This window comes from Danio rerio, chromosome 4, assembly GCF_052040795.2.
Source record: "Danio rerio strain M-AB ecotype USA chromosome 4, GRCz13ab, whole genome shotgun sequence".
Taxonomy (NCBI): domain Eukaryota; kingdom Metazoa; phylum Chordata; class Actinopteri; order Cypriniformes; family Danionidae; genus Danio; species Danio rerio.
The window spans coordinates 13,283,478-13,311,436 of NC_141024.2; the positions used below are offsets into that span (position 1 = coordinate 13,283,478).

At 35.0% G+C, this 27,959-nt stretch overlaps 1 protein-coding gene across 5 annotated transcripts; it reads right to left on the reverse strand.

The window, feature by feature from the left end:
* Window positions 1-1,762: 1,762 nt before the first annotated feature.
* On the reverse strand, window positions 1,763-26,768 carry dera (deoxyribose-phosphate aldolase (putative)). 5 transcript variants are annotated; one of them, XR_015481957.1, is made up of 13 exons: window positions 26,589-26,709; window positions 25,985-26,082; window positions 25,750-25,897; window positions 23,823-23,918; window positions 23,565-23,699; window positions 20,889-21,017; window positions 16,346-16,458; window positions 16,117-16,266; window positions 15,776-15,882; window positions 9,862-9,941; window positions 8,214-8,327; window positions 2,437-2,791; window positions 1,763-2,396 (listed from the first exon to the last, which is right to left on the reverse strand). XR_015481957.1 is itself a non-coding variant. In NM_001006097.2 (9 exon segments), coding segments are annotated over 9 exon segments (957 nt in total). In that variant the 5' UTR covers window positions 26,620-26,768; the 3' UTR covers window positions 15,488-15,825.
* Between the last annotated feature and the right edge of the window lie 1,191 nt (window positions 26,769-27,959).

Here is a 27,959-nt window from a genome sequence, read left to right on the forward strand (position 1 = left end):
TGACAATTCTGTCACAGTTTTGACTGATGGAAAAAAAAAGTTTCCTATATAATTTTCCCTCGACAGTAGATTTTGTTTAATCGTTTCCAGCATCGCTCGGTTTTAATATGTGTCGAGGAAGAGAATACAAGTCTCATGTTTTCTTCATGACTGTTTCCTTTCTCGTCTAGTTGTCTAGTGGGTTGTCCTCTTTTTCGCACTGTGATATTTTATGCCGTGCACTGCCTGTCATAAGGACACCCAGGGAAACTTCACGCAACTTTTTGTTGTTTGCTATAATTTATCCCCTTGTTCCAGGTTGAAGCGCGCACACTTTCAGCGTTAAGCATGTATTGCGAGAGGCCTAATGCTGAGTTCATACTGCATGATTTTAGCCTACAGGTTTTGAGAAATCGCCATTGAATCCCTGAAATCACAGGCAAATCGGTGCTCATTCATGTGAGTAACAATCACAGTATAAACTATCAATGATGCAATCTGAGAGAATTGCAGATCTGACGCCCGTGAGATATTTGACATAATAAATATATGGAGCTGTGGACGATTCAAAATCCGGCCTTGTGAAATGCGTTCTGATTGAAAATAACATCGATGATCACCTACAGCCAATGAGAGCAGCATCCACTAATATGGTATCTGCAGGTCAACGGGAGGTTGGGGGAGAAGTTAAAAGCGCTCACTTTCAGTTTATTTGAATCCAAGAAAGGGAGGGAAAACTAGTGTAAATTTGCCAGGAGCACCCGTGTCTGTTTTACATGTCATTCGAGCAATAATCCAACTGGATCCAAAAAGAAAAAAAAAAGTTGTGGAGAAATTGCAAGTCCCTTCAAAGCAAGGTGAGCAAAATAAGTACATTTTCTACCTCACTAAAGGCTTCTTTCTCATTAAATAACAAAAGACATACAACGTGACCTCGCTTTGTTTCCATGTCACTTCTCGTGTGTGTTTGGTCGTGAGACATAGTTTGGACAAAGTTGTCGGTGATTCTTTCTATTGTAAAGTCTTGATAAGTGAAACCCACTATCGCCGATCCATCTTGCACTGTAAACAAAGCAGCGATGAAATGCTACCCCAGATAGTTATGTAGTGTGAAAACATACATGACACAACTACTTTCAAAACCGTGCAGTCTAAGAACAGTCCCTAGAACAATATATATATGTATATATGTATATATATATGTATATATATGTATATATACATATATATATATATATACATATATATATATATATATATATATATATATATATATATATATATATATATATATATATATATATATATATATATATATATATATGTATATATACATATATATACATATATACACATATATATATATATATATATATATATATATATATATATATATATATATACACATATATATATATATATATATATATATATATATATATATATATATATATATATATATATATATATGTATGTATGTATGTATGTATATGTATATATATATATATATATATATATATATATATATATATATATATATATATATATATATATATATATATATATAAATTGGTAGGTCATAATACATTAGATAGTAAGCAATCAATCAATTTTTATTTCTTGTAATTAATGTTCTGGACGATGGAGAAGATCTGAGCTGCACAAGCAAAATGTAATGGTAAAACTACTAAGTATCTCTGAAATGGCAAGGCAGTGGGTTAACAAAAACGATATTTGTCCAAACCAGAAAACAAAGGCAACACAAAGAGGCTAAAAACGATCATTGGATACCTGAAGTACTTTTATTACTTTACTTCAATTTGGTGGCCTGGCTTGAATGGCTTCTTTACATTCAAACAATGGTAACATTAACAAATTGTTTTTAACATAGTCATCAAAAGAGGGCTTAACATGAAGTAAAGTGCTTCTCCACAATGTCATCTGTAGCTTTAATTTGCATGCGTCCTTTACATTTAAAAAAATTCTGACTGTCTATCAGCGTTTTATAGTTTGTTGGTTGGACAAAGATGGTTCTCAAAGTGATCCCAAGGATATTATTTCTCTACTTCTTAATCCTTATAGTCTGAGCTCTGCCTTTGTTTTAACACTCAGAGCTATGTCTTTACTGTTATAAATTAGTGTGAACGGCCCTTTATTCCTGAATAGCAGTGATAAGAATTGCTCAAAAAAAATTTCACATGGCAAAAAATGGCCTCAGGATGTTGGACTCCCAAGGCTCTTTGAGGCTTGAAGGCAATAGAGGCTGTCCCATCTGGCCCAAGCCAACAGAAAAGTACAACACATTTAGATGGTTAGGGGGGGAATGTATTGCAACTCTGCCGCTTATGGTAGCATAACATAACACAGCATAACAGTAGACCAATCAGACTGCAAATGATGACCACCAGTGGATGTGCCTACAAGGAGCACAAGAGTGTCTGAACTGGACGGAAGTGCCTACAAGAAGCACATGAGTGTCTGATCTGGACCTTGTAGCAGTGGAAGAAGGCTGCCTGGTCCAGCGAGTACAGTTTTCTTTGTATGAACACGAGAAGACAATGAACTCCACACGATCCCACCCCAGAAGGTACGTTTGCAAGACTTGTGCTGTTTCATATCATGTTCAAAGTGCCTTAAAGTACACTGGCTGCTTTCTTTACTCTCAGATGAAGGGAGACCCACCTGAGTGTAGACTAAGTGAGGTATCCTTCTACATCTTGTTTCATGTTGGGAGACTCTCAAAGTGATGAGCAGGTGAAAAACCCAAGGTCTTTTTGCCAGGTCCTTGAGTTTCTTAAGCTTCCGGAGGACTCTGAGGGGAAACGTTATATCTCGTGTTTAATAAAAATTTCAGAAGCAACTCACATATACACAGACACACGGAAGGACCTTAATACACAAACGCCACTTACAAGTTCTGTAAAGTTGCCTTTGTCTTTGTTTTTCCTCTTCGGATCTCTTTTGCTCCCTTCCCTTTTCTCATTTGAGAGACTGTTTCCCGCTCAACCCCTGCCCTTGAGTTTTTCCCAATGTCAGCGCACACTTCAAACACCAGCTGACAAGCTCAGAAGAGTCCGCTGAGAATCCCTATTCCAAACAATTATTCGTCTGCTACACGCTGGCAGATTCTTCCCAGAGCATTATGCCTAATCAAAAGGTCCCTTTGACCCGTCAACAACACTGTGGACGTGCTAAATGTGCCTCTCGCCGGTAGGTGTGAATATAGTAATGATAAAGTGATGCACACATATGTTTAATATATATCAACAAGCATCCCTGCTGCCGATTCCTACACCCAAGAACGCCTGGAGAATTTGTTTTGCAAACTCTGTATCTTGAACCTTTGGCAGGCTTCAGGCAGTGACTGTACCTGGGAAAGTTTTGCTCAACAAAACAAACAGGCTTTCATCTTGTGAAACTAGATCATTTAATATAGATTAAAGCTGGGGTAAACCACCTCAGGAAACCTGTCCGCAAGCACTGAGAGCTTCTCTAGATACAGATTCTCCTGCGAGGGACCTTTCTAAACCCTAGTTTTTACTTTGCAATAAGTTTGCTCGAAAGTCTTGATGTTTAAATTAAAATTTTAAAATAGCCAAACCGACGACCCTTAAATCATGACGTGCATTTATAACGGCCTCACAGGAGTCAATGATTACACTCACTGATTAGAAACAAGATGATCAATAAAGATCACCGCCATGTTTTTGGAGTATCCATCAAGTGTTGTAATCTGCGAACGGAGCTTGATCTTTCAGCGCCCCTCCCTCAAACTCATCTCCACCACCTGAACCTCCTCTGCGGGCTTTTTTCATTTATTTGGAGAGCAGACGACTATTTCCATATTGATTGCACTGCAACTGTGGCCTTTTTGTTTGGTAGACCTCAAAGCCAGCATGAAATATGTGCCTGGCTAATGTATATCAGGTTGCAGATGATTAGTTTCAGCCTTATCAAGAGGCTGAGTGCTTCAATTTGGTCACTGCAAACCAACTATTCTTAACTAAAGTTATGTCCATTTAATTAAAGACCTTACTACTACACAATTCCTATACATTATGCAATTAAATGAACAACAGTGCCAAGACTGCATGCTGTTGTGTAGCACTTTTTAAATTTTCTTATAAACTATCATGCTGCTGACAACATTGCAGGCCTACTTTGTGTTCAGGATAGAATCTTCAACGCCAGTCCTTGAAGCTAATGCTAAATATCTAGGCTAATAACAAAAATTAGATAATAATAATAGTAATAATTAGTAATAATAGATAACTAATTAGTAATTGGTGTCTCAGAAAAAATTTGCTTATTCTTCAATGCGGATTTAAGTTAGACAACTAGGACACAATTGTTTTAGGACTTCAGATTCATTAACCTATGAGGGAAATGACTAGGAATAACAACCTGCTGTAAAATGTCAGAGTCAGACTTGCTCTACAAACAAGTTTATGACAATAAATAAATATAATAATTAGGAAAACAAACTAGCTTACAAAATCAAGAACCGTAACAAGCTGTTTTTTATGGTTAGAAATCAATGGAAGTGAATGATGGCGGAAGTCTGGAGACCTCACGTTTAAAAATAAGGTCTGCACAAGACTTTGATTTAATAAATAAAATAAAGTCTTCAGGAATGACAACAGTCACAATTTTCAGCCTGTAATACTGATTGAGGGGCAACACGGTGGCGCAGTGATTAGCACTGTCGCCTCACAGCAAGAAGGTCGCTGGTTCGAGCCCCGCCCGAGCCAGTTTGCATGTTCTGTTCATGTGGGTTTCCTTAGGGTACCCCGGTTTCCCCCGGTGAATTAGGTAAGCTAAATTGTCTGTACATGTCCTGGTCCTTCAAGTTGGGGTTGACCGTTGGGCTAACGATCCACCTCATAAAATCTAGATGTTACGAATCATCAATATGGTGCGGTTAAATATCAACTTCGATATAAAATGGCCCTGGGAGTAAGCACTTCTAATTGTAAGCCTAAAAACACAGGCTACATACTACATACATTTCCCATCATCAGGCCACATAACCTTTTACTTGAATGAGGATTTATTGATATTGGGTAAATGCCAGCAGTTAAACTCACGTTAGTCTTTGTAAAAAGCCATTTAACCTTCTGTCTCGTCCGCAATTTAATAGATTATAAATACTCGGCTGATCTGCCAATGACAAATAATTTATCTGAGCGGGATCAAAGCTTATGAACTTTTCCTTATTAATTTCGGCAGCTGAGTTTTGACAAGAGTGGCTGAAGCAGAGGCAGACATCGGGCCGTTGGTGCCAGGTGAGACCCGGGCGCAGGTTTGATCTCGTATACATGTATTCCTTCACTACTCTGTCTTTTGGGAGCTTCGTGCCAAGGTCAACATTGAAAGACGAGTGTGCGCGGTGAGATTCTCCTGCACGAGCGGCGCGCGCCTCTCTTTTGTTGTGCGCATCACCGCAGCTTCAGAGGCGGCGGATTGACACCAGTGAGTCCCCGGATAACAAGACATCGAGAGCGGTTTCCGTCCCCTTCATGGGAAAAGCGGGTATATGTTCTAATTGCATCATTAATATCATTAGGGATTAATTGGCTTCATCTTCTGCTTCGCTTTTGCAGTGTTGATAAGGCTCAAAGTGCAAGTTTTGATGACCTCCAGTCATTAGTGAATGAAAGAAATCTTGTCTCCGCTGGATGAATGGAGTTTCTTGATGTGTGCTTGAAGGACAGCTTTTATTGTGCGCGGGATTCATTTTCCTAAACTATTATCCGTTCGCGTATGTCTCTTTTAACCTTTATGGAAGATGTAGAGGTTTGGAGGAAGGCAGGAAAATTCAACAAGAAAACAAATGTGCTGATATACAATAAAATAGATGCTCAAGTTAAGTTTAAAAACTAAATAAACAACAACAAAACAGTTTTTAGCTAAAAAGCCACATAAAAGCATTGAGCTTATTTGGCTGAAATTAAAAAGGCAAATCAAAAACAAAACAGTTAAAACCAACATAGGGTCATTCTGACAACGTAGCCCTATATACATTTCCGGAGATCACGAATTGTGTAGCCAGAAGTACATATGGCTGCATTACGTCTTTAATACAAACGATATGGGGCGGTATGACGCCGTTCCTTTTCGCGCTTCCCAGCTGACTGATTACCCCGTGTAGACAGCTTTCCGCTGTTACCAGTTTGTTCAGTTAGCTCGCCATGTACGTAGGCGGACTTGAGACCACTCTGCGTGAGTTAGACAAAAACAGAAGCTAAAAAAAAAACAAGTAAATAAGGTGAGAATGTGGTAAAATTTGAAAACGTGGTAAAAATCAAGCAAGGGCTTTTCTTTTTCTGGATTGCTTTTGAAAACTCTCGCTTGGGTTTAGGGAAGGAGGAGGGTGGCTCAGTCGATTAGTCAGTCAGTCAGTCAGTCAGTCAGTCAGTCAGTCGACAGCAGCCTCTGGTGGATTTATGTAAGAACTGCAGACACGTAGTGCACTCGTAAGAGAAATTTGAGATCTAAAAAAGCATATGCAGCGGCCTCTAGTGGATTTGCGAAAACAAAAACTGCAAAAAAAATGTAGCTCCTAGGACGTATTTGACGCTCTCTAGAAATGTATATAGCGGTACGTTTTCAGAATGAGTTTGGGTTGGTTAAAACAAACAACTAAAGATGGCCTAATATTAGATAGACTATTACATAAAATCTTCATTTGGTTTGTTAGCAATACCAATCTTCCAACAATCCAATCGGTTCCCAAAGAATGAAATCACGCACCGCCCTACATTTCTTTCTTAAATTCCGTTTCATGGTGACTTTAAATTTATTTTTTAAAAACTCGTATAGCTTAAATCTCCAATAAATATGAAGTCTGTGTTAACCGGAAGTTGCGAAGACATTTCAGGATGCTGGTGTACATCCAAATAAAACTGAATATTGAGTTGGGTGTGGGGCTTTGTTTTTGCACATCGTTCCCTCATAGCAAACTAACGGTACTGGGGTGTGGTGAAGAATATTAAGGCTTAAAACCATCAAACTGACCTCCACTCCAAATGCAGAAGTGGTCAGACTTTGATTAAAGAATATTCATTGATTTTCCTTCAGATTAGTCCCTTATTTATCAGGGCTCACCACAGCGGAATGAATTGCCAACTATTGCGGCATATGTTATAGGCAGCGGATACCTTTCCAGTCACAACCCAGTACTAGGAAACACCCATATGCACTCACATTCACACACACTCATACACTACGGGCTTTTTGTTTACCCAATTCACCTGTACTGCGTGTCTTTGGACTGTGGGGGAAACCCGAGCACCCAGAGAAAACCCAAACACAGAGAACATGCAAACTCCACACAGAAATGCCCAGAAACTGGCCCAGATGGAACTCAAACCAGCAACCTTCTTGCTGTGAGGTGACAGTGCTAACCACTGAGCTACCATGCCACCCCTAGATTGTTCAGTAAACTATCTTACACAGATCAATAAATCGCCTAAAGACTAACAATATGTGTCAGCAAAATAAACATAGTAAATTTAGATTTCACACACTTTCAAATTAAAAGACAAGAAATACAATCAAACAACTTAAATGACCTAACTTAAACTGAAACAAAATCAGCACACAAACAAATAATAAATTGATTTAATGTGACTACTTCAAAAAATTTATTCATATATAATAATTGCAACATCAAAAAATTCAGCTAGTGACGAGCCCAGCTGCAGCTATATAACTATATTACATCCTGACTAGCATCTAACATGTAAAACGAAGTTGTCAAAAGCAGGTCCCCTAACACTTCACATACATCACGTGTGTGCAAATGGACAATATCTGTTTTGTCAAAAACTCCGAAACCAAGGACGCCAAAAACAAGCATGTTAACATGCAATCGACACCAAACTGTCAGGCCTGATGTCAGCTCAACAAATGCGACAAATTATTCATAATCTCACTGGCAGTGTTTCGAAGACAACTTCTGACATTCTGTCACAGATCTTTTACAGTCGTTTTGCTCTCTTTTGTCTCCCGGTATGTTAAAATTCAGCAGGAGAGAGAAATGACGTGCCAATGATAAGCAATGGCACCCTATCAGAGCGAATGCAACACACTGGATGTTTCTGTTTAAGCCTCCTTGAGCGACTCTCAGACAAATGAGGGAAGCATTAGACGTGTGTATGCTATTAATCACACAGAATAACATGTTTTCATAGCAATTGATTATGCTGCCGCTGGGTAATGTGTGCACAAACCTCTAAAATCCTGGCTTGTGATGAATGTGGTTGACAGGTGACTTGCGTGTCGGTAGAAATGTTTTTTTTTTAGCCTGGAAACAGAAACCCTGAGCGCACCATTTTTCACAAGTGCTTGGAGGAACAAAGGGAGAGAGAGAAAAAAAAACATGTATGAATAAAACAGCAGAAAAGCAATCAATCTGAAAGAAGACATTTGTCAGTGAGCGAGGGGTTGACAGAGTCAGTCAGATTGATTCAGAAAGCGGGTTACTGACACAATATACAGGAGTGCTTGCAGTGGCTACCTCATCTATGCCACACACGCTGGATTCAAATATAGGAATGGCTACTTAATACTAATCTAGCCTGGTAATGCTGGAAATCAGGGCCCAAATTTAATATTTGCCAGACCTGTCAATGGTTTATGAAATAAGATACATTTTAGTCCATAAATAAGCCTGTAAATTATTATTAATAATATTAATTATATTTAAAAACATTTTAATACAATTTTTATATAAATATATATATATATATATATATATATATATATATATATATATATATATATATATATATATATATATATATATATATACATACAATAGTAAATGCCATATAAAATATTATCACTACTAGTATTGATAATAATTGTAATTATTATTAATAGTAATTAATGTATAATAATTATGTAAAATGTATATGCATAATGAACTTTTAATTAATAATAATAATAATAATACATGTTCATAATATACATAATTTTATTTTGTGATAATACTTTTAATTTCTTTCAAATAATTCTGTATGATGGCCAAAATCCTCATTATAATAAAAATACTTATTAAAACCATTATAAAATTACATATTAAAAATGACAAGGTACAACAACATTAATAAATGCTATATAAAATATCACTAATATTAAATATCATATTATTAAAATTATAATGTCAAATGTATTTGCATAATTATACTTTTATTAAAACAGAGTATTTGTAATATTAATAATAATAATAATAATAATAATAATAATAATACATGCTGTAAAATATACATCATGTTATTCATTTATGATTATACTTATAATTTCTATAAAATATTTTTGCAATAATAAAAGTTAAAGTAAAATATTTCTAGTATATTTTAGCATGAAATGGAAAAAAATATAATGATACAATTTTAATATGAGATTGGATGGATGGATGGATGGATGGATGGATGGATGGATGGATGGATGGATGGATGGATGGATGGATGGATGGATGGATGGATGGATGGATGGACGGACAGTAACAGAATAATAAATATGGATTTATTATATAAACAAAAAGTAAAGTTCCTTCTGTCCCTCAAGTTAAAAAAATGATATTAATATATTTATTTACCCTTATTGACATGTTGATAATAACAGTAATACATACTTATAGTATAAATAATTATATTATGCTAAATTTATAAATATATTCATTTCGTCATAATTCTGGGGGCTTCAAATACACAAAAGAATATTCTTCATGGGTCACGGATTTTCAATTCCTTAATTCTTTCTGTTCAATGCTTTCAAATCCACATCCACATATTATGTCAGAGATATAAAAATGAATAGTTACCTGCAAACTAGAGACAGAACTTTTATTTACTTGCCAAAGCTAATTTCACTTACATTTGCAGTTGGAAAGAGTTAATTTTGGACGCCGCTGGGAATGCTATTGTGAACCACCGAGTTTTACCGTTACAAGATTTCTGAGGGATGTTAAGAATTGTATCAGATTGCATGTCAAATGTAATGAAACACTTCAAATGCAAAACAGCGCCTTGAACAGACCTACATATTCTAATGAATAATTCACATGTAATTCAGTCATTCCCTTTGGCATTTCAGCTGTTTCCTGAGTTCATTTACATTTCATTCACTGCATGACCTCGTAATCAAATTAGACTGCCAGAACAAATGGATTTGTTCATAAAGATTTGAAAGAAAATGTGATATAGGACGGAAACAGATGAAACTAGGTCTGGTTATACATCACATATTCACAATATATTCAAGCTACTTTTGCAGCCAAACCACATAATAATAATAAACTTCAGTAGGAAAAATGGTGTTGGAGAGAAGTGTGAAGATTTTTTTTTTTTTTTGAAAGAAGTGATGTTTTACATTTTGAAAAAAACATAAAATAATGTCTGTTAAATTACATAAATATGCCGTAAAATAATAAATATTAAATTGCAAAAATTTACCAGAAATTTAAATTTAAGGAAATTTATTTAATTAAATATCTGTTACTTTACAATATATTTATGTAATTCAACGGCCATTATTTAAAGTTTTTTAACGTTTTTAATGTTTTTTTTTTTTTTTTACATTATTTAACGTTTAAAACAAACCATACAATTATAGATTTTTTTTTTTTTACAGTGTAGGTTTTTAATTTAGGCAGCTAAAATGCTGTCTAAAACAAGGCCTGAAATAATCATTAATAATAATATACATAAGAAGAAATTGATATTAATAATTGCGATAATAATTAATTAATTACAATATTAAAAATAATAAATTTTACATTAAATGTTTTTTTTGGTTAAATGTATTTAAATATTTCGATTTATTATTTGATATGTGTTCTTAAAAGATAATAATGCATGGATGAATATAATAATACTTCATTTATATTAAAGTGTATGTAGATTTCTGTAGATCATATTGGCAAACAAACACCAAGTTTCTTCTGTTCTTCAAGTTTTATAAAAATATAAGTTATTTATCTCCATAAAACAACAAGATATATTAAAATATAACTTTTAATCCCTTATAATATGCAGTACTTAGATTGTTTATTTTGGCTGATTAAAGTGTCAGCGAAAATCAAGATTAATAAAATACATGTATTAAATCTGCCATCTACTGTATTTCAGCTCATATGAAACAAAAACCACAAGTGGGGTTGATTTACTGCCTAAAAAAATGAAAATATAAGGAAAAGAGCTTGGGGGAAAAAACAGTGAAAAGAAGCAGAGGAGAGGAAGTGTTGTCTGTGGAGGAGAGAATCAATCGCTCAGTGTTATCTGGCCTGGTGGCTCGGGCCACACGGCTCCAGATTGCAGATGATCTACATGCCTTTATGTAAGTGAAGCTAATCTGTCATGGCCTCGGAGAGGTGGAGACGCAGGCGGAGAACTGGAGCTCCATCACTCTTACTCTACACTGAGTCACTGCTGATGAAACACACACACCACAGTCAACCACACACACAATCAACACGTGGCAGATGCAAAAAAGATGGACGGATGGATGGAGAAGCAGACAGAGGGATAAAAAGAGAAATAAAACAATAGTGATAAAAAGATTAAGGCAGGCATGACAGAAGAACAGAAAGAACAACAGAATGGATAGACGGATAGAACAAAGAATGATAAAATAGATTAAAGCAATGACAAAGATACAATAGACTGACTAATAACAATAAGAAATTGATTGATAGAATGATAGAACGATAGATAGAACGACAGATTGAATGACAGACAGCGATAGATGGATAGATAGATAGATAGATAGATAGATAGATAGATAGATAGATAGATAGATAGATAGATAGATAGATAGATAGATAGATAGATAGATAGATAGATAGATAGATAGATAGATAGATAGATAGATAGATAGATAGATAGATAGATAGATAGAAAAAGGAATGATAGAATATAGATAAGAACAATGACAAAGATATATAAAAATATATAAACAGAACAATAAAATGATGGATAGACAAATACATGGATGAACAGACGGACAGACAGAAGAATTAAATTTAGATAAGTTGAAACAAAGACAAGGATAAAACATATAGACACAACAATAGAATGATAAATGGATGGATGGATGGATGGACCAAAGAATGATAGAATATAGATAAGAACAACTGAGATATGTATATACATATAACTGAGAATATATTAACAGAACAATTGAATGAACGATGGATGATGGATGGATGGATGGATGGATGGATGGATGGATGGATGGATGGATGGATGGATGGATATAGACAAATAGAACAATAGATAGAAGGATAGATAGATAGTGAAAGAACAGTAGATAGAACGATGGATGGATGGATGGATGGATGAATGGATGGATGGATGGATGGATGGATGGATGGATGGATGGAAAGATGGATAGATGGATAGATGGATAGATGGATAGATGGATAGATAGATAGATAGATAGATAGATAGATAGATAGAGATAGATAGATAGATAGATAGATAGATAGATAGATAGATAGATAGATAGATAGATAGATAGATAGATAGATAGATAGATAGATAGATAGATAGAATATGTAGGCAGACCGATAGAATGAACGACAGAATGATTGATAGAATGATGGTAGGGTGGATGGAGCAAAAATGAAAGAATATAAAGAACACTGACAAAGAGAATATAAACAGAACGATAGCGTGAACAATGGATGGATGGATAAAATGATAGGTAGAACAATACATAGATAGAACAATAGATAGAATGATACACAGATAGAACGATAGATAGTTGGACAAATAGACAGAATGACAATACAGACAGGTCAGATACTGAATGGATAGATACAAATTTTTATTGCAAAAGTTTTTCTTTCTTTTCCCCTCCCAAATCAGGGCTTTAATCAAGTTCTAAATAATTCTTTTAGAGTGTTAATTAGCTCCGTCTTCTGGCCTCCCGCTGCTTGTGTCTCTCTCAGGACTGCTAAAACCAGCTCTACAATAGTGCTTATGCAGGTGTTATTAAGCTTTTGTGAAACCAGCTTTTACTGTGAATACAAATCTATCCTTGCTCCAGTTTTTCCGACCGAACTTCGCCAAGTTTCCACCCCGCTCCATGCACTCGCACCTCTCCGGCTCATTCCCAATTCCACAAATTAATTCAGTCATTTATCCTCCATCCCAGTCAAGGGCACGGCCCGCGATCTCTTAATTAAAGAAGAAAGAGAGAGAGAAGAAAAAAGAAAGTTCTCTGTCTTCAAACGAAGCTCCAACCGGCACGCGGCTTTATCTGATCATTTAAACTCTCTTAACCCCTCTTAATTAATCCCAAACACACACTTCTGACATCCAGCGCTTGATTAATGAAATTAGCTGAGCGGAAGTCAAATAACATCAGGCTCGGACAGCGATAGCGTAACCCCAGGTGCAGATTACCAGATCTGCACGCCTGTCGGAGGAACAAGCGCTGCTGGGAATGGCAGATATGAGAAAGTGATGCAAGAGGCCTTTGCGCTGATGAAAACTGAGCACTTTTTACTTCTGATGGTTCAGGTTGCAGCATGTCATGCAGAAATCTGGAGATGTTCTTGGGTTGTGTTATTCTACAAGACTCGCAGAAAGAAAAGTCATCATCGTCGAAAGTTTTTACAATATAGGACTGCATTTTAGGATTACGCTTTTTTATTTGGTGACACGTTTTGAAAAAGGTTTCATTTTGTAACTGATCACATGAATGGACAATGCACCTATAGTATTTATGATTATTACTTAATGTCCTTTTAATATTACAGCACCACATTTTAAAAATAAAAAGTAATTGTTATATTGGTATGTTGTATATTATGGAAGCTTGTTTTCACCATAGTATAACTGCAACGTTTTTCTGGAATAATCCTAGTTCTGGCATACATGCAGCACTTTATGTATTTGCAATTTGCAGATGGGGAAGAATTTGAACTGCAAGACATAAAGCCAGAAATTTAATTTATTTATTTCAACTGTAAATTTACAGGCTCTTAAAGTTCTTAATTTATTTGACTTTATTACTTAAACTCTAGAAATTCCGAATATATAGCTCACATCTGCAAGTTTATACTGTAGGTTTTCTAGCAATTCTGACTTTGTCAAAATTCAGTGCTTGCCTCTTGCAATTCCAGCTTAATTCTTTCACATTTGTTCATTTATAACATTTCTTGCCGTTCTGTCTTTACTTTCGAAGTTTATTCAGAAATTGCATAACTATTTTTCACTTCTGAGAGCTTTTATGCTTTCACACAATTCTGACTTTATTTCTCGCAATTAATAATCTATATTTAATTTATTCATTAATTATTTTTTAATATGCTGCGCACATATATATATATATATATATATATATATACTTGCATCTTACAATTCCAGCTTTGTTTGGAATCGTTTATTTATAGGATTCTAGTTCTGTCTTTTTGTTTTTCCACAATTGCAAGTCACAAGGCTCCACTGCTGCTAATAATCGCAAATCCTGAATTAATATTTCCCAATTTTCGATGTTTTAAATACTTCCACACAATTTTGACTTTATTTCTTATAATTAATAATCTATTATTCCATTATTCATTAATTAATTCCTAAATTACTGCATCTTTATATATACTTGCTTTGTTCATTTCTAACCTTTCTTGCTGTTCTGTCTTTATTATCAAAATTTTTCTCTCTCAATTCTAAGTTTATATCAACTTTTGACTCAACTTTGACTGTATCTTTCATAACTGCAAGTTTATTTGCTCATACAATTCTGACATTTTTTCCTGCAATTGTGCTACTTTATTTTTTATTTCTGAAAGTTTATATGCTGTCACACAATCCTGACTTTATTTCTCATAATTAATAATCTATTATTCATTTATTCATTCATTTATTCCTAATATACTGCATCTTTATTAATACTTAGATCTTGCAATAACAACTTTGTTTGGATTTGTTTATTTATAGGATTCTGTCTTTATTTTCTGAGTTTTTCCACTAATGCAAGTTACTAAGCTCTCACCGCTACTGATAATCATAATTCCTGAATATTTATCACCCAATTTCATTTTAAATGCTGTCACACAATTCTGACTTGATTTCTTGTAATTAATAATCCATTATTAATTTATTCCTAATACACTGCATCTTTATACATACTTGCATCTTGCAATTCAAGCTTTTTTGTGTTTATATTTTGTGTCCTATATTTATTTATAGGATTCTAGTTCTGTCTTTATTTTCTGAGTTTTTCCACAATTGCAAGTTACTGCTGCTGATAATCAAAATCCTGAATTTAAATCTCCTAATTTTGATGTTTTAAACGCTTTCACACAATTCTGATTTTATTTTTTTTATAATTAATAATCTATTATTGTTATTATTTAATTTATTCCTAATATACTGCATCTTTATATATACTTGCATCTTGAATTTCAAGTTTTTTTGCGCTTGTTTATTTATAGGATTCTGTCTTTATTTTCTGAGTTTCTCCACAATTGCAAGTTAATAGGCTCTCACTGCTGTTGCTAATCACATTTCCAGGATTTATATCTTCTTGCAATTCTGTATTTAAATCATGCAAACTTTTTCTCATCATTTTGTGAAACAAACAATTGTGCGTTTAAAACTGCAAGATATTCTGTGATGAAACAAGATTTCATAGTGTAAATATTACTCATTGCTAATTCATGTTAGCCTAATCATTTACTAACACTAACAAATGAAGTCCTTAACACAGTAACTTTTTTCATAATTGACCTTATAAACACACGTGATGGCTTAGTTATTGCATTCTTGGCTGATCTGAACACCTTTCTTTCTCCCGAACCTCCATGTTTTTGCATTTTTCTTTCCCTCAGATTTAGGCCATGGGAAGTTCATGATAGGCAGGATATCTTCCGGTCACGTAGTGGTAAATCTGTAACAATAAAAAGCCAGTTTAAAATAACACTGAGCCTCAGTTAAGCTGATAGAAAAACACTAAGCATATAAATAAGAGAGCTAATCTATATCCTACACAGCACAGGAGACCAGAACCATGATGCCGGACTCCCTGAATAGTGTCTGTTTCCAGCCATAATGGATGGTAATTATCAGTTTATCACACTTGAAGCTGAATCGAGAGTGTGAAGCGCTGCACAGCTTTAATTACCTGCCGCTCGATGTCAGCTAACAGGCTGCTTGCTCCGAGTCGGAAAAGGTGTGGATTGAGCCAGTCGTCTCCGAGTTCTTCCTTCATCAGCGTCAGCCAAACCACAGACTCCTGCGCTGTTCGGATGCCTCCCGCTGGCTTGAAACCCACCTGAGGATCAACGAACGCATCAGTCAAACAGGGTTTATGTAAAATAAGGTGGTTTTCAGAGGTATGAAGGGGGCTTTACTTTGTGGCCGGTCTTCAGGTAGTAGTCACGAATGGCACGCACCATTACAATGGCTACCGGGTAGGTTGCATTGACTGACTCTTTGCCGGTTGAAGTCTTGATGAAGTCAGATCCTGGTGGTTAGAAAGTCAATGAGGTCAATTATGATAAAAGTTACTATATTAAGGACTTTATTTGTTAGTGTTAGGAAACGATTAAGCTAACATGACCTAGCAATAATTAATATTTAAATTATGGAAGCTTGTTTTCACCAAACAATAGCTTGACATATGACCACTGGTACTTGTTAGAATTTGTTATGATGAAACAAATGTTGATGTCATCAGATATTTAAAAGTTTTATTAAAATATAAAATTGATCGATGTGTAATTTTGATTGATTTTGTTGATGTTTTGGTTTATATACGTTTTTATTTTCAAAGAATTTTTCTATAAACGTCTTGTGGTTGTGCATTTAAAGTTTTTGTAAATATGTCAATATAGTATTAAACCATTTTCATTTTAGTTTTAGCTCTTTTTAAAGCAAAAAAGCTTCAGCTTGTCAACTAGCTGAAATTTATTTGTTTTTGTATAAAAATTTAATTCATAATTTGTTTTATTTCAATCCACAAAAATATTCGTTTTATGGCATTATGGAAATATGATATACAGTTGAAGTCAGATATTAGCCCCCCTTTGAATTTGTTTTTCTTTTTTAATTTTCCCACATCTTCACTCCGTTAAACAGAAAAATAAACAGGGGGCTAATAATTCTGACTCCAACTGTAAATTCAAAGTATTTTTAATTAACATTTATTTCAATTAATATATATGATTATTTTAAAAAAATCATGGAATTTCTACTTTTGAAGAAACTATTGATAGTACCTTCAAGATGTCAAAATACACTATTGAGAAAAGTGCTAAAAATATTTTGATTATAGTTTCATATTCACTATAGTTTGATTATAAACTTGCATAAAATAGCACATAATTTTACCCTCTTAGGAAAATATGATTTGTTCCCCCAAACAATATTTAAGAATTAATAATGAATAATATTTGGAAAAAATATTTTTTTTTTTAAAAACCCAGAGATGGGTTGCGGCTGAATGAATGAATGAATGAATAATATTTGCAAAAATAAAAATCAACAAAAAATCTACTGGGGTACAGCTTTATGTAATGAATTTAAATGTATCCAGGGTTGAGGTAACGAGAGTTACATAATAATATTACTTTATTAAGTAACAAGTAATGCATTACTTTTAAAAATTAAGTAATAATATTTGAGTTACTTTTGTGAAAATGTAACACGAGTTATTTTTTAACTTTAATTAGCTTTTTGTGAGTTCATACTAAGCTAATGATTGATAATAAAGTTTATTTGGCATGCTATCCCAGGAGAGCTTAGAATATCCTCAAGCCCGGGGCTCCCTTCTACTTGAAGGGCGAGGGGGAAGTTTGAGCTCAGGTAGGTCTCAAGAACTCTCCTGCTTGTAAACGTGCTGAGATTTATCTGGCTAAGAGTTGTCTTAAGATGCTATTTTGCAGTAGTCAATTTACTCATGGTGTATGTATTTAAACGGTGAGAGGAAACCAGGAAACTAGGGGGAAACCAAGGTGAACAGGGGAAGAACATGCAAACTCTGCACAGAAATGCCAGCCAGCATGGTGAGGGGCTGAACCGGCGGCGTTCTTGCTGTGAGGCAACAGTGTTAACCACTGGGCCGCCATGCCACCCTATCAGAAAAGGGGAGGAGTAGGGGTGGAAGGGGGGATTCTGGAAAACTCCAGTATTGATCTGTATTCATCTGATTGGTGCAATATACGGCGACAGGCACGTGCACACATAGGGCTCAACCTGTGCAGTGCACATGCCCTTTTTAGTCTTGGATAGAAAGTGCCCTTCTAAAATGATTTGAAGTGCCCCCGCATGCCCACCGCCCCCACCACCCGCTCTTCAGTTTGCGACAACACCCAACCGCCACCAACCAGTTACTAAACTTGTTCCTGGAGGGCTGGTATCCTGCAGATTTTAGCTCCAACACTAATCAAACACACCTGAAAACTCTAATCAAGGTCTTACTGGGTATACTTAAAACACCCAGACAGGTGTGTTGAGGCAAGTTGGCGCTAAACCCTGCAGAGCACCAGACCTCAAGGAATGAGATTGGTGGTGACCCCTTGACCTAGACCAAGAGTGTCCAATCCTGTTCCTGGAGATCTACCTTCCTGCAGAGTTTAGTTCTGACTCTAAACAACTACTAAAAAACAACTAAACCAGCTAAGTAGGATCTGAAGGAACACAGGTGTGTTTGATCAAGGTTGCAGGAAGGTAAATCTCCAGGACCAGGATTGGGCACCCCTGGCCTAGACCGTCTGTCAGGGTTTAGAAGGCCCTGCTGCCTCCCTTCTAGTTATAATCTTTATTTGAAGGTCACGCTGCATGACATTTTCAGAGTCATTCTTTTAAAATTTTGTCAGAGAATGACATGCACTGTGAAACTCCAGGTAAAGCTGTCTAGTAACTTCAATTCTTCATTGACAAAAATCCTCCACCTGACACTCCTTTTTTGTTCAGACTGACCGGTCAAAGTTCACTCAGGCTCTGAAAATAGAAAGCCCAGCTCATTTTTAGCACCTCCACCGAGGCCTGTTCGGAGCAAGCGTCAGACTCAGGACATTAGTCGCCAAGGCCAGAGACGGCTAGACAAGAACATATGGTCCCGTCGGCAGGGTGTGCGTTCCTTCATCAATAAGAGCTCTCATTTCTCTCCCTTCATAGCCAATTACGGTTTATCAGGGTCCCGATAAAAATAGAAGATAAAATGACGCTGCTAATGGATGGAGCACAAACTGTGGAGCGGCTCGAACCCGCGTCCCGCCTGCCCTTCCTCACGTCTAATGACTGTTCATTACCGCGCAGAACAAGATGAACATTTTCCAGTTCATTAAAGATACGTTTCTATGTGTTTTTTTTCCCTGCGACACTCTTTCACTCTATTGCTCAGCCTCTCCCTCAAACTGACATAATCCTTGAGATTCGTTCTGGGGAGTCTTAATTACACGATAATGGATAACGGTTATTAAACGCCGGCGACAGTAATGAAGCTCTATTCATTTGCGGCGGAGCGGGGGGACACTGCCGGAGAGCGTGGGAGTAAAATAGCTCCGGCGTCGCAGATTAATAGGTGAAATTATCATTCAATTTCAGAAACCTCATACGCAATTCATAGGAACAAGGGGAGATTAAGGAATGAGCGCGGCGACAAAAGCAATGCATTTTAATAACGATCCCTATCAGAGCCGCTGACAATTGGGTACAGTAATCGGCTTAATGTGCAATGGCTATTTAAGCATACAGTGCCTGGCCTGCTCTCTCTCTTTCTTTGTATGTGTGTGTGTGTGTGTGTGGACATCTGCATGCAGAGCGCTGAAAGAATGAGTAACGGCGCCACGCTGTGGGCAAAATATAGAACTTGTTAAGATAAACAGCCCTTTTTTTACCATAAAGAGTAAAGTGGAACTCATCGGCTAGAGCTATGAATTTGCATATTTTAATAACTATATTTGTTTATATTATTATTCATTGTGTTGAAATGATTAAAATGTACTTAAAAATGTTTAGTTGCTTCATTAATGCCATATTCATTATAATTTGTTTTATAATTAAATAATAAACAAACAAAAAAAAAATATTCACTTATCATGAACTTGTTTAATTAGAACATATATTCATATGAATAAAATAATGTTTATAATAAATAACATTCAAAAGCAATGTGGTGCACACCAATATTTTAGAAAACCACTTTAGACATTAAAAAACATTTACATTTAAAAATATACAATTATAATTAATATTTTGATTTAAAATGATACACGTTTTTTGGAAATCATAATAGTTATTTGTAAATAGAAATAATAGTATTTGTTTAATTTCCCAGTACTGGGTTGCAGCTGGAAAGCCATCCACTGCATAAAACATATGCCGGTTTGTTTACATATAATAGTTGGCGGTTCATTCCGCTGTGGCAATTCCTGATAAATAAGGGAGTAAGCCGAAGGAAAATGAAAAATTTAATTTTTTTATTGCAGTCAACCAGAATACTGCAAAAAAATACTTTCCTTACTTATTATTTGTCTTGTTTCTAGTCCAAATATCTAATGATTCTTAAATCAAGAAGAATTTTCTAGACAAGCAAAACATATTGTCTTGTTTTAAGAAATAATATCCAAAAATGAAGCGAGCTTTTCCTTAAAACAAGCAAAATAATCTTATGTCAAAAGGAAAAACAAGATTGTTTTTTTTATCCCATTGGTAGATTATCTTGCTTGTTTTAAGAAAAAACTAACTAATATTGGCATATTATTTCTGAAAACAAGACTATATGTTTTGCTTGTCTAGGAAATGCTTCTTATTTTAAGAATTTTTAGATATATGGACTAGAAACAAGACAAAAAATCTAAGTATTTTTTGCAGTGTTATGACTTTCCTTTGGACATAAAGACTGCAAAGATACCCCTTTTGCAAATTAAACAATCCCTCTAATGTCCTCACCTGCCATCATGGACACCAGACTGGCCTTATAGACGTTTGTGAAAGTTCCCAGTTCTCCTACCGCCAGGATGCTTTTCATATGAGCGTCTCCACAGGCCTCTCTGAACTGCCGGATCTCCTCATAGAGAGCTGAAGAAATCATATAATCAAAATTGACAAAAAATAAACTGATGTCTAAGTGTACATAATATAAAAAAACAACAGGTTTAACACTATTTTCAGATCAGGGGTGCCCAATCCTGTTCCTGGAGAAAAATCAACTAAACCAACTAAGTGAGGGCTGAAGGAGCACTTGGTGATTAAACACAGGTGCATTTGATCAAGGTTGCAGTTGAAGGTAGATCTCCAGGAACAAAATTGGACACCCCTCTGTAAGATGTTTTTTGGGGAGAACTATATATTGATGCACTGTATAGCACTAAAATTAAACTGTTTACTTAATATTTTAAATGGTACAATTTCAGTTTTTTATGCGTTGCTTTTCTGAAGTTCACCGGCCCATGGCATGTTTTGTAAACTGCCAATTAAGAGTAAATTAGGAGGCAACACATTCAATCTTGCCAAATGTTTTTTGATTAAGAGATCAACACACAAGTACATCATTTATCTGATTTGAGACTTTCGTTTTTAATACTGATCAACAAGCATACATAACAATACATGAAAGCTCAAGTGTTAAGGTGTTTAAGTCTTTCGGCCAGTGAACAGGAGACACACTTCATTCATTTACACTTTATTATCTGTAAACTTTTAACTACTTCAGCCTCATTTACAACATTGCACAATTTATATGAGCTAAACGGTGCGTCTTCGCTGGTATTCTATTACTTTGTTATTATAGTCCTGTTTAATACATTCCTACATATGTCAAATGCCTTAATATTTAGGTTTTTAGGTAATTGAAGCTTTCCCATGTTTACAGTGAGTCTGAATTCATTAGACTACAAATATCTGCACTTCAAACACAATCAGCAGGGTTCATAAACACTTATTTTTTTACTTGTTCAAATACTTATTTAAAATGAGCTGAAACAACACAATTCTTGAGATTTCATTAGGACAAATTATCTTTTTAATGTTCAATTCACATAAATTTGTTTAACGTGTCAAGTTAATAAATGCATTGTGTGGAACCCTGCATTTTTTACAGTGTACTACAAAAATTTCAGGACTTTTCCAAAGCTTTCAGGTAAATTTGCAAGGTCCCATGAAATTAAAATAAACATTTGTAGATGTTAGTATCAGTATTAGGAGATTTAAAACTGTAATAAACAGTGTTGTATACAGATATCTGTTAAACAAATTTCCATGCATTTTCCAGGTTTTCCAGGACCGTACAAACCCTGAATCAGGTCAAATGCTTGCTCATTTACATCTGGATGTGAGGTATAAATGTTATAAATGTTGATCATTCACTGCTGAGGGATGTCTAATTTATATAACACTGAAAATATATAAAAAATATCAACTTTGAGTTTAATTTAACTCATTTTCCAAAATCAAAACTCTGCTTATATTCCTATACTAATATTATTTGTTTCTATCAGCTAGTGAATGAGACACAAACTTGATTCATTAATCCTTCTTCTGTTCACTTTTGACTACTTCAGCCTCAATTCCAACATTGCACAATTTAAATGAGCTAAACGATGCGGCTTTGTTGGTATTTTATTACTTTGTTATTATAGTCCTATTTAGTATATTCCTACATATATCAAAGGCCATAATATATCACTTAATACAGGTTTTCCCATGTTTACAGTGAGTCTGAATGCATTAGACTACAAATATCTGCACTTCAAACACAACCAGCAGGGTTCATACACATTTTTACTACTAAAATTCCAGGAATTTTCCAAAGCTTTCAGGTAAATTTGCGACTTCCCATGAAATTAAATTAAATATTTGTCGATTTTAGTATGAGTATTATAAGTTTTTAAGATATCTATAAGCTAGCGTGCTCCAAAATTTGTGTTTAGAAGATTTAAAACTGTAATAAACAGTGAAATTAACCCAATGTTATCAAATTAAAGCATATTCAAGTACACATATATCTGTTAAACTAATTTCCAGGCATTTTCCAGGTTTTCCAGGACCGTACAAACCCTGAATCAGGTCAAATGCTTGCTCATTTACATCTGGATGTGAGGTATAAATGTTATAAATGTTGATCATTCACTGCTGAGGGATGTTTAAACTAAATAACACTGAAAATATATCAAAAATATTAACTTTCAGTTTAATTTAATTAATTTTCCAAAATCAAAACTCTGCTTATATTCCTATGCTGATATTATTTGTTTTGTTGGAGTGAATTTCTGTCTTCACATCCGTCCAGGAAGGATCAACGTTTATCCCTTTTCTCATTACTTTATTATATTGATTATTTGAATTAGTATTTAATCTTTGAAATGATTTTGACTAATGAATAAAGTTAAACATTACCTAACGTAGAAATGTTCAGTTGAAGTGCCTCATGTTAACCTGACAGGTCACAATTGTCTCTTCACCCTTTCGATTTATTTTAGTACTGATACCAAGGTATTACATTCTGTTATTGTATGTAAGCTTAATGATATTGTTTACACACACACACACACACACACACACACACACACACACACACACACACACACACACACACACACACACACACACACACACACACACACACACCTGCCCACTGTCCAGTGAGTGCCAATGTCCGGTTTATGACGATATCAATTTCTGCAGCACCGTCCTTCACAGCCATCTGGACTTCCTCGAGACGGGTCTTCAGTGGCGTCTGTCCAGCAGGGAAACCAGTGGCCACTGTAACGTAGAGAAAGATCTGTAAACAACATGAGGCGAGACAATGCTGTTGCACCCTCTCTAGGATGATGACTAAAGAAAGAATTAAGTGTTTTTTGAGATAAGCGGTTTCTAACGGCATACCCGACGCAACAGGAAGACTGGAGTTGGCAGCTTTCAGAGACTTCACAGCGTCAGCCACCCGTGATGGGTACACACACACAGCTGCAGTCGAGATGCCTTGAAACACACACATGCACTCATAAACACACTCGAGCAGTGTTCCAACTATATTTTCAATGCACAGACAAAAATTAATAATAAATGTACAAAACATGAATAAACAAACAAAAAGACACTTAAAGGTTCTGTTTATGTATGCTATTTATTATGTTGCACATTACTATTATTAAATTTAGTCAGTAAGTTAATAAGTTACTGGTCAATTCACATAAACAATTTCTTTGAAAAGAGCTTTGTCTCCCTCTTGTGGGCAGATATAAAGATATGTGATCAATACTGAAAACATTATACAAGATAAATATATATAAATATATATAGATCTTAATATTTAAAACATTATTTTTCACATTACTACAATTTATAAAATAAAACCAGGGATTGACATTAACTTTTTTGATCTCCAGCCAGTGTGGCTAGTAGTTTTCCAACATTACTAGCCACTTGCCATTTTCACTGGCCACAATCTTGTTGTTGAATAAATAGATATTATAAAGAGAAAATATAAATAGACTTTGGCGTGCTAAAATTATTCGATTTAAATTCTGTGTTATGTCCACATGCCTCCTTAACTTTTTTATTTAACATGACTTTTTAGGGCTCAACACTTAGGATTTACCTTTTTTTTTTCTCTGGCCGCTCTAAACTAATTATTTCTTTGTCATAATTTTTTTAAAGTGTCAAAACAAGCAAAATATAGCTGTATACCTACACTTTTTACTCAAAAAATATTCTTAAAAAACATTGACATTTAAAAAAATTATTCTAATTTATCTAAAACTATATGCAGTAGTTTATCCAGGTCCCAGATCATCAGGTAACTATAGATAAATGGAGAGTTAATATCCTATTATGTTTATATTATGTTATTGTAAAGGATGATAAATAAACCATATCAATAAAAATAACTGTAAGCAAAAGAAAGCAGGTGTGAACCATTCTGTGTGCAATGGTGAAAGTATAATCAGGTGAACACTGTTACTGTTGGGTCCATTAATAATCTGTTCAAAAAATGGTAAAAGCGAAAGCGGCAACAGTTGCTGCTTCCAAAAATTCTGGATCTCTTGAAAGCAGCAGGACTGTGGGTGCGCGAGGATAGCCTGTGTCGAATCCATTTGCCTGATCATCCTCTCATTCAGTAATCACCTGCTTTCTTTTGCTTGTGTGAAAAGTTATCAATCGTGCGGCTTCTCTGTTCTAAGATCACATTTGCGTGCACTGTGACAAACAATCTTAAAAATACATTTTAATTTTTAGGGACGAGGCAAATCTGGCAGTTTAAAAATAACTTCAACCAGCCAAAGTGGATAAAGGGGTTGTCTGTCTAAGCCACAACAGTTGAGATCTACCTACATTTGACAGGTGTTAATGTCAAGCCCTGAATAAAACATACAATGTTTAAAAGTTTGGGTAAATATATAGTAAAAACAGTAATACTGTAAATATATTTTGAATTTAAAATGTATATATACTATTTATTTTAAATAGATTAATATTATTAAATTATTTTACTTTATATTACAATGTATTATCAAAAAAAATACAGCATTTTGGCCATTTAATAATGACTTATTAACTTGTCATTAAGCTTTAGCAGTACCGGTGTAATTATCCAAGTCTCTGAATTTATTTGACACTTTTTTTTTTTTATCTAACAAGCTAACTGTAATTTGGGTTAATTTTTTTACCTACATTTAATAGAAAAAAAACACACATTTGACACTGAAACTGCAATATGACTGACAGAAAACAACAGAGACAGAATCACTCATTCAAGTGCACCAACAGGATTCAAGTGACAAATCCCTGCAAAAAAATCCTCCAGGCAGACCTTTGTCATGCATGTCCATGCTCTTCAGCAGATCATGTCTTATGGGCTGTGTGGCCTTCATACACAGTCGATGGACATTGGAAGGAGTATCGTCACCGGCGAGGGTCGTCAGATCGATGCATGTGACAGCCTTTAGCAGCCAGGCAGCCTACAATAGCAGAGGAGGTGAATGTATGTTATATTTAAGTCCGGCAAATCTAATAATTATGTCTGACAAATCTTGCAGCTTGTTTACCTGCCACTGCTTCTTGGCCATTTTGCGTCCCTGGATCTGCTGAGCTCTTTTATGAACAGCCTGAGTGTTGACCCTGACTTTTGACACCCATTCCAGATCTAAAATAAAGCAAGAATAAATGACATAAAATAACTTTAAAAGGGCAGATTTGTATTTGTCCTTTCTCCCTTCTTCTGTTAATGCGAGTCATGAGACACATGGGTCATGGGAGATTCATCAAAGGCATTTCATTTCCATTCATCTCAGAATCAGCAGCATACATGAAAACAAGAAAGAAAAATAAAACCACATTCAACATTCACAGGACATGTTATGAAAGTTATAAGTGAGTTAATAACTGCTGGAGTTAAAGATTAACCACACAAAACACAAAGAAGATACTTTGCACTTCATGTAAAATAGTTTAAGTGAAGCCAATATGTTTACAACTCTGTTTTAAGAAAATGTGTTTGTAAATAGTAATAGTATAGTGATACAATATAGTAATGGTATAGTTTTTATTTATATTATTGAATGAAACCTTATCACGTGGGAAAGTAGCGGTATTAAAGTAAGCTTCGTTTTGTTTTGACTGTAAACATAATAAGAACGAAGATGTACTAACCAAGGTGCATTCCTGGATTTCTCGCAGACATGATGAAATGTAAATCACTGAATGAAATAAATTGTAAAAATCCGGTTGTTTGACAAGCTGCAGCTCCTCACGTTGACAGCTTACGCTACTTGCCGTCTTCCTGGATTGCTTGCTAGTCACTGATACGTCAACGCTCTCAGCCAATCATTTCACAGCTAAGCAAGGCGTAGAATAATGACGTTTTTTGTATTTACTAAAAGGCTCGTTTGAGGTGCACTATGGCAAGCCGTTTTAACATTTACTACTTTGTTTTGACTATCCATAAATATATTTAGAGATATCTCTAATTATATTTTGACTAGTCAGAATGACAATTAGAGATATCTGCAATTACAATTGTACTAGTACGAAATCATATTGGAGATATCTGCAAATATATTATGACTAGTCATATTCCTCCATTGACTTCCATTGAAACATATTTGCAGATATCTCTAAATGAGTTTTGACTAGTCACAATTGTAATTAGAGATATCTCTAAATGAATTTCGACTAGTCACAATTGTAATTAGAGATATCTCTAACTGAGTTTCTACTAGTCGTAATACATTTAGAGATATCTACAAATATTTGAAGATATCTCTCATTAATTTACTATTAGTCGAATTACAATTGTATATCTTGAATTGGATTTTTGACTAGTCAAAATTCATTTAGAGATATCTTGAAATGGAATTGTGAGCTTTGTGACTAGGAAGAATATAATTGTAGATATCTTTAATTAACATTGTGACTAGTCAAAACTCTGTTGTAGATATCTGTATTGTATATTCAAATCACCTGCTTTGCTTAACCCCGCCTAAATTATTACGCATTTGGTATTCGAGCGCGCCAATAGGCCTTTTCACACTTCCTGGTTCCGGTGTTAGCGAAACAGCGTCCCAACAACATACGGTTTAAATGCGACGGACTAAATATCATATGAAGAAAAATATTAAATTAAAATACTACTGAAACAATAGCACATGCATTTAGTTAATTTGTCTTTTATTTAAGAAAGAATGGCAGGGTCATCTCATCGCTGTGATTGCTGCGTTCTCGGCTGCTCCAACTGAAGAAAACAACACCCTTACTTTAATGACCACGATCTCCCGAAAGACGAAGGACAGGGAAAATCATGGATGACATTATTAGAGGGGTTGAATGCCGTTTCAAGTTATATGCGGGAGTACGTTCGTATGCTGTATGCACTTCAAAGCGGAGATTATCATGTTTTATTAAAGACTGGTGGTCTTAGTTTTATTTTGATGAGTAACGTTAATTATAATAGAGACAAAACTCCAATTAAGATATCTGCCTTCTACAAACAAGTGCTCATCATGGTCATTCATCTATAAGCAT